Consider the following 8,327-nt stretch of genomic DNA (forward strand, 5'->3'; position numbering starts at 1 on the left):
ATATTGTGCCATAGATATTTATGGTTTTATTGGCAGCCTTCAGACCCGTTGACACCAAAGACAAAACTTATAAACTGTAAAATTTAAATAATTGTTCTAATTCTAACACTACAACTATAATATAACATCTAATATAGATATCATCATAGTTGGCTTTATAGTTATCATTCTTTGTGTAAACAGGCCATCAGAAAAACATGCAATGCTATAACTGACACTTTTTATGATCACTTAATCATGGCAGTTGTTATCATAACCTTTTTTTTTTATTTAAATAACTGTCCTAGAGTTGTCCTAATGTGTGCATATCAGAACTGTGTGGTCAACAAATCTTGCTCCAGAAATTAAATGCAGGACATTGCTGTATCTTCCATAGATTTGGACCAGCCGGCTAAGTTTCCCTCCACATAGGACAGCACTCCAGAAGTCACCTGGTTGTAGTACGACACCTAGAACAGCAGCCAGAAATAATCAGATTGAGCAGATGTTTAGTAATGAGAGTTTGAGAGTGATGTTTTTATTCAGTTTCAGATGGTATAGTTGGTACCTTGCAGGCTGAATAGCCTATTTCGTGAACGAGGAATCCTGCACATTTAACTTCGCTCCGAATAGAGTTCTCATCTGGTGGAACTGTTGCCATGGTGACAGACCGGAGTGCTACAACATACGGGTCTCTGTGATGATACAAATACAGTCTGAGATTCACATTAAAGGAATAGTTCACCCAAAAATGAAAATTTGCAGAGAAAGTACTTATCCTCAGGCCATACAAGAAATAGATGCATTTGTTTCTTCATCAGAACAGATTTGGAGAAATTTATCATTACATCACTTGCTCACCAATGGGTCCTCTGCAGTGAATGGGTGCCGTCAGAATGAGAGTCCAAACAGCTGATAAAAACATCACAATAATCCACACCACTCCAGTCCATCAATTAACGACATTTGACGTGAGTAACTGCATATTATTATCGCTTTATCCGGTCAAAAAGTCATCTCTTCAGATACAGGAGAGAAATATGTACAGATCAAGCACCTCTTACAAGCCAAAACAGTTCTAAACAGATATGTCGGTGGATTTTGATGTGATAGGACAACAGGGGAAGTGTTATTATGGATTATAGACCAGAAGCAAAAGTTTAAAGTTAAAACAACTTAATGATGGACTTGTTTCTTACAAACATGCAGCTTTCCACTTCACAAGATGTTATTTGATAGACTGGAGTTGTGTGGATTACTGTAATGTTTTTATCAGCTGTTTGGACTCTCATTCTGACGGCATCCATTCGCTGCATAGGATCAAATGGTGAGCAAGTGATGTACTGCTAAATTTCTCCAAATCTGTTCTGATGAAGAAACAAACTCATCTACATCTTGGACAGCCTGAGAGTGAGTAAAGTTTTAGCAAATTTTCATTTTTGGGTGTACTATTTCTTTAAAGATTTATCCAAAACAGAATCACTCATGGTAGCACTGGAATCATACCCATCTTTGCAGGGTTGCCTTTTAGACAACAGAACCACGAAAAATCCCGATTTTTGCTTCCTTTGACTGTGGTGCATTTAATGTGATAAATGGTTTCCTCCTCATCTGCTTTCTCAACCTCTTCACAGCTCCTGGAGGACATATGGAAGGATGTATGTAGATGGTGAGAAACAATTTGATGTAATTGCAAAACTTATAGCACAATCAAAGTAAGATAAAGGGATGTAATAAACTCTTGTTAGCCTACAAATAGTTTTTGTCCCACTGTGGCCGTAACTGCAGGTTGGCGAGCAGCAAGAAAGCATGAAAAGCTGTAGTTTTGATCTTCATCTCAACTTTTAAACACAGCATATCTGCCTCCTTGTGCACATAGACTCCTACCTGCAAAACACAAGAAAATTCAGCACGCTAGCCACTTGCTAGACATACATAGATGCATCATATAGAATAAACAAAGTGATGACCTTATCATAGCTTTCCAGCTAAGACTGAGAGCTGCCACGTTGTTATACCCCAAATGCACCTGTAGAGGGCAGAGATGTTACACGTACAGAAGGCTTGTCCTGCTCAGTAACAATGGGTATATTTGGAATAATCTGTATGTAGCATGCAGTATGTATACTGTTAAGGAAGCGTTCTCTTTTTCTACAAGCAGCAATGCGAAGAACTAGAACACATTGGATGCACTCGAAATCTTATACTCTCTGAATATGTACTTCTTTTAAATAAGTAATTACTTTGTAAGTGAGGAAAATTATGTTCTATATGGTATGAATGTGTGTAGTATGAACATAATCTTGATGTATGTGTGACCTATAATAATACTGTCATTTGCGTCGCTTCACTGGTTTTCACAAATCCTCTCCTGTGGCCTCACTGGGGTAGTAAATTGTCCATCAAATGGAATCTTGCTGAAAGTAGTTAGTCATCTGGGTACTTCTCGCCTACTATTTATTGAATACTGAGCATTTTGACAAACTATGCTTTTCACATACTTTGTGATTTCAGATGAAGCTATTGTGTGGAAAACAGTATCCCATAATGCAATTCACTTAACTTCATCATCCATTTAATAAATTGCAAAAGCGAGAACAGCAAGCCCTCGACTGACCTGCTAAAGCAGTAAAAATGTCCTTTTTCCAAAACAACCTAGTGTGTTATCAACCCATCAGAGTAGATTGAGAATTAAGCAATCACCTTTAGACTATGAACGAGGAAGGCAACTAGCATCCATCCACCTTTTACCCACAAATCTTGTGTGAATCCATATTTCTCCGTCACTGAAGAAAAGGGGCTTGAGGAAGGCACACATCAATGATTTACACGTGTCCTCTCTTATAGTAGACGCTCCATCTCCTTCCTGTTTCTGCTCCAGTTAGACGCATGAAATATAAATAACGGTTACAAGCAAATTTGAACAAGAAGTGTGTACCCATCTTTGAGGGTTCATTTAGCGGTTCATGTTTTAAATCTCTGTCTTTTTTCTTCATTTCATCCTTTAAGCTGAAAGATATGCAGGAATGGCGTGTGTCACGGCTTCTATGGATGATATCCAGTTTGAAGAGACTGTAAGGTACTAGAGTGTGTCCTATATCACATAAATGAAAATTTACTCACCTTGCCATCCAAGATGTAGATGACTTTGTTTCTTGATTGGAACAGATTTGGAGAAATGTAGCATTACATCACTTGCTCACCAATGGGTCCTCTGCAGTGAATGGGTGCCGTCAGAATGAGAGTCCCAAAAGCTGATTAAAAACATCACAATAATCCACAAGTAATCCACACCACTCCATCAATTAACATCTTGTGAAGCAAAAGCTGCATGTTTGTAAGAAACAAATCCATCATTAAGGTGTTTTAACTTTAAACCGTCGCGTCTGGCCAAAATATGCATCCATAATCCATAATAATGCTTCCTTCAGTGAAAAAGTCCATCCTCTGTTGTCCTCTCAAAATCCACCAACATATTTGTTTAGAGCTGTTTTGTACTGTTTTAGCTTGTAAACGGTGCTTGATCTGTGCATATTTCTCTCCTGATTCAAGACAACCTTTTCACAAGAGAAGGCAATATTATTGATATATTTTAGCCAGAAGCAATGGTCTAAAGTTAAAAATGGCTTAACGCAGCTTTTTGCTTCACAAGACGTTAATTGATGGACTGGAGTGGTGTGGATTATTGTGACATTTTTATCAACTGTTTGGACTCTCATTCTGACGGCACCCATTCACTGCAGAGGATCTATTGGTGAGCAAGTGAAGTAATGCTACATTTCTCCAAAAAAATTTTCTGGTGAAGCAACAAACTCATCCACATCTTGTATGGCCTGAGAGTAAGTGCATTTATATCATATGTGGGAGAACTGTTCTTTTAACATGACTTGACTGTTCTAATCAAAGTAGAACATCCTTGTTGATCCAGAAACAACAGTCTTAGCATCCAATCAGATTTTAGTAACAGGTCTAAGGTCATGTTTAGCAAATGCTAGATCAAGTGCTTCTTGAGTACCTCATGTTGTGTGATAAATTGATCTGTTATTATCATATCACATCTCTCTGTATTTCAGGGTTGGGCAGGTTATCAATATCAAAGCCAGAGTGAACAGGGCTTTCAACACAAGTATGGAGGTAATACAAGGCGAAACACATTTACAGTATTAAATATTAACGGAATAACTATAATGCATTCCTGTGTTTGATCAGGCCTCTGTTTTTATCAGGTAGGAATCTATGTAACAGTACAGGAGGTGCTCAGTGGGGTGACAAAGAGGGTTTGCGTGGACTTCTCCACGTTTGTCGCCAAACCAACAGGAACACACAAGGTGAGGAAACATCTCTGTCAAGAATGCACCATAGAATTTGGGGTAAATCGTCCCATTAAGCCAACTCGAATCTAAATATTACACTACTGATTAAAGGTTTTGGGTCAGTAAGAGGCTCTAACAGCAAGCGTGCATGAAATTGATCAAAAGTGAGAGTAAAGGACCATTTATAATATCACAAAAGATGTGTATTTCAAATAAATGCCAACCTTTTGAAGTTTCCAATATTTGAAGAACAAATATTGGAAAAATGTAACATGGTTTCAACAAAAATATTAAGCAGCACGACTGTTTTCAATGTTGGTAATAATAAGAAATGTTTCCTGAGTAACAAATCGGCATATCAAAATGATTTCTGATGGATCGTGTGACATTGAAGACTGGAGTAATGATGCTGAAAATTCAGCTTTGCATCACAGGAATAAATTATATTTTAAAATATATTTAAAAAGAAAATAGTTATTTTACATTGCAATAATATTTCACAATATTATATGATTTTGATGTATTTCTAATCAAATAAATGCAGCCTTGATGAGCAGATTTCTTTCAAATAAGTTTAAAAATTGGGTTTATAGATATATGGACACATTTAAGCCCATTATGTGTTGTTTTATGTAAATGCTTCACAATGTATTTTTTTTTTTATTTTGATTGATTTTTTAATTAGTCAGCATAAACTAAATTAAAGAATTAATGATGGATTAAGAACAAATATTTATTAAAGTTGTAATATTTGGCATTTTTTTCATCAGCATGGATTATAATTACAGACAGAGAATTCAGACTTACTCATGGCTAAATAATATTTTTTAATATTTTCATTTACTATGGATATCAACAATTTTTAATTTTTATGAACAACGGCAGCTGCAAATACTCTTTAAATCCTTCTATTAAATTCCGGAATATTGCTTTAAAATACCAAGTAAAAACGTAATATGTCACATTTGATTTATTAATTTTAACTATCAATATTAGACGATTTTGTAACTAGATACTAGTAAAATAGCATCTTTGTAGGGCTTCTCAAACAGCTACATTTTAATGTGGCAGCTACAGTGACTGTCAGAGAGTATATGATAACATATGATATGATAACAGTGACAAACATGTGCATATAACTTCTCTCTTGCTTTGACTTTATGTATGTAAAAAATATAATTATTCCTAAATATTCAGTGATGTCTATTTCCGCAGGTGTCTCTGAAACCCTTGGACGTTCAGGGCTCCGTAGAGGAAATGCTGGAATATTCACTAGCTTCAGAGAGACGACGACTACGTCTCTACAATGAAGAGGCCTTCAAGAACCTCATGAAGGACTATTACTACCTTCAAAACAAGGGTTAGCACTTTCCTTCAACTCTGTCATTAAATTAGTATATACTTGTGTCTGCTTACGAGGTTCTGAGATGGATGGTGGATCAAGTGATCTGCAAGCTATTATGTCACACCTCAGTTTACTCCAGGAGATTGTACTTCTAATAACTCCACCAAGTCATGGAAACAAACTTCATTGGCAATACATCCTGAAAGAACAAATGGTGCAACATTTGATATTAAAATCACTGCCCAAACACACGGAGTGTCTCCAGTGGAAAGAATCCCATGACAGAGTCAGCCAGAGGACAGACACGAGACTCAACAAGAGCCACAACAACCACAACTTGGCAGTGGGATCAGAAGTTCCAGTCATGAGTCAGTGTGCTGATGAAGTGCATGCTGTACAGGATCTGTTGACATTTCAGCACTGTGTAGCAGGAAGCCCGTCGCACCCGTGGTGTTGACCGAGCTCATGCGGGTCGTGAGCATCGAGCTGGTGCTGCCGCCACACGCCAATCACCATGGAAACACATTTGGAGGACAGATCATGGCCTGGATGGAGAACGTGGCTACAGTAGCAGCCAGGTACCAGATCCAGGAGCATGTGTATTCATGTTAGATGTTATCTTACGGTACATTTACACGGGGCGTCAGCATCTACGCTTGATGGAGGGCGTGTCTGAAGATTGGTGCTGACGTGACAGTCATAACGACAACAGCCAATCACATTAGAATTAGTTTTCTGGCGTTTCATGAACGCGATTGGCTAGCGTCTGCACTAGGGTATTTGCAGAAGGCGATCTAACTGGCTGACGCCTGTGTTGGCGCTTGAAAAGTTGCAAATTTTTCAACTTCTGCCACGAGCAACGCCAGTGACGCGAAGCGACGAACCCACAATTCAGTTCGGCAATGATTGACATCATTCCATGTAAAGTAAACGAGAGGCGTTGACGCCGACGCCCCGTGTGAATGTACCGTTAGCACAACAGTGACCGCCATTGTTCCGGAAGCATTTTTCACATTGATTCACCCCAATTAAAAATGTCTTGTGTTAATTATTCTTAGCCATGAACCAAACCAACTATCCATCTATCTATCTATCTATCTATCGTTCTATCTATCTATCCTTCTACCTGTCTATCTATCATTCTATCTATCTATCTATCTATCTATCTATCTGTTGTTCTGTCTATCATTCCATCTGTCATGGCCTAAAACGTTTTCAGTCCTTTTGGTCAGGCTTTCTCAAGCCATCATCAAAATTTGTCTAGCCTTGAAAGTTTGTCTCTAGTTGAAATTATTAATTTTGATAAACTTATTAAATATAAGTATCAATATAAATATTGATAAAGCATATTTATATAATCTGTCGATTTAAATCTTCATTTCATCTTCTGTCTGTGTAGTCGTTTGTGTGGCTACTATCCTTCTCTTGGAGCTGTGGACATGTTTCGATTCCGAGGTCCGTCCAGTGTCGGTGTCAATAATACCTTTCAGACCAGGTGCAGTAGCTACATAACCTGACTGCTATAGATGCGCAATCATAAACAAAACAACCTTCTTTAGAAGCATTTCATTGTCAGGACTGTTAAAGACAACAACATGCATTTGTAATATGATATATTCAGTTGTCGCACCGCTCACATTAACACTATGCAGATTTATTAAGGAAGTAAATGGGGTACATTTTGATTTCATATTGACATTAATACTAATATCTAATAAACTGAGGAATATTTTAAACACATTGTTCTCTTATTCTGTGTATCAGTGTGGAGGTTGGTGTTCGGGTGGAGGCGTATAACTGTGAGGAGTGGAATGAGGGGACACCAAGACACATCAACAGTGCCTCCATGATTTATTACATCCCAGGACGTGACGGTGAGAAACAGACGTTTCCTGATGTCACCTACACAACGCTTGTGAGTTATTTACATGTTCAGCAACACTAGAATATTTATTATATACAACAGCTCTGAGCCTCACTTAAAGGCACATGAATTGTATCGTTTTATTTTTTCAGGATGGAGAAAGACGATTTATTGGTGCTATTGTTAGGAAGAGAATTCACATGGCCAGGTAATTTCTGTACAGAAAATCAGTAAAAGTGAAAACTTTATCTTTAGATCCCTCATTAAGAAACATACCAAATTTTTCTTCCCAGAAAACACATTCTGTACTCAAGAGATGAGGGACCAATTTCCGTGCCTTGGGACAGAAGTAATCAGGTACCACAAAAAAATATATAATAAATGCGTAATCATTAAAAAATAGTGAATGCCTAAATTCAGAATCAAAATTTAATAATTATGCTATAAATGATATTGAATGATAAATGTTTCAAACATTGCTTCAAACACTAGTGTGTTGAATTCAGTGAGTGGTAGGTTTAGACAGTTTTGCGCAGAAATGTCAATTTTAGAAGTGTGATCAAATGAAAATAACTACAGATCATTATTGATATCATTTCTAGTTAAATAGTCACATTAAAGGTGCCATAGAATGGAAAACTGTATTTACCTTGGCATAGTTGAATAATAACAGTTCTGTACATGGAAATGACATACCGTGAGCCTCAAACACCATTGTTTCCTCCTCCTCATGTAAATCTCGTGCATGCAAAAGTCCACTGAAAAATAGGCGAATCAGAACATAACACCGACTGTGACGTTACAGTCGGGATCACTAATAGTTACG

At 37.4% G+C, this 8,327-nt stretch overlaps 1 protein-coding gene and 1 long non-coding RNA gene across 2 annotated transcripts in view; one reads left to right on the forward strand and one right to left on the reverse strand.

Moving 5' to 3' along the window:
* Positions 1 to 2,001, reverse strand: LOC107689953 (uncharacterized). Its single transcript, XR_001634381.1, has 5 exons — positions 1,950 to 2,001; positions 1,733 to 1,866; positions 1,486 to 1,616; positions 548 to 674; positions 1 to 449 (listed from the first exon to the last, which is right to left on the reverse strand). It is a non-coding gene; the product is annotated as an uncharacterized LOC107689953 (long non-coding RNA).
* A 60-nt stretch (positions 2,002 to 2,061) lies between these two features.
* The window catches only part of LOC107689813 (acyl-coenzyme A thioesterase 12-like), a 9,914-nt gene continuing 3,648 nt past the window's right edge, over positions 2,062 to 8,327 (forward strand). The window contains exons 1-10 of the mRNA XM_016487982.1: positions 2,062 to 2,065; positions 2,989 to 3,058; positions 4,053 to 4,113; positions 4,206 to 4,307; positions 5,508 to 5,652; positions 6,056 to 6,215; positions 7,037 to 7,132; positions 7,402 to 7,552; positions 7,654 to 7,709; positions 7,795 to 7,858. Of these exons, the coding sequence (XP_016343468.1) occupies positions 2,062 to 2,065; positions 2,989 to 3,058; positions 4,053 to 4,113; positions 4,206 to 4,307; positions 5,508 to 5,652; positions 6,056 to 6,215; positions 7,037 to 7,132; positions 7,402 to 7,552; positions 7,654 to 7,709; positions 7,795 to 7,858 (909 nt within the window). The remainder of the gene's footprint in view (positions 2,066 to 2,988; positions 3,059 to 4,052; positions 4,114 to 4,205; positions 4,308 to 5,507; positions 5,653 to 6,055; positions 6,216 to 7,036; positions 7,133 to 7,401; positions 7,553 to 7,653; positions 7,710 to 7,794; positions 7,859 to 8,327) is intronic.

This window comes from Sinocyclocheilus anshuiensis, unplaced genomic scaffold (assembly GCF_001515605.1).
Source record: "Sinocyclocheilus anshuiensis isolate Anshui unplaced genomic scaffold, SAMN03320099.WGS_v1.1 scaffold393, whole genome shotgun sequence".
Lineage (NCBI taxonomy): Eukaryota > Metazoa > Chordata > Actinopteri > Cypriniformes > Cyprinidae > Sinocyclocheilus > Sinocyclocheilus anshuiensis.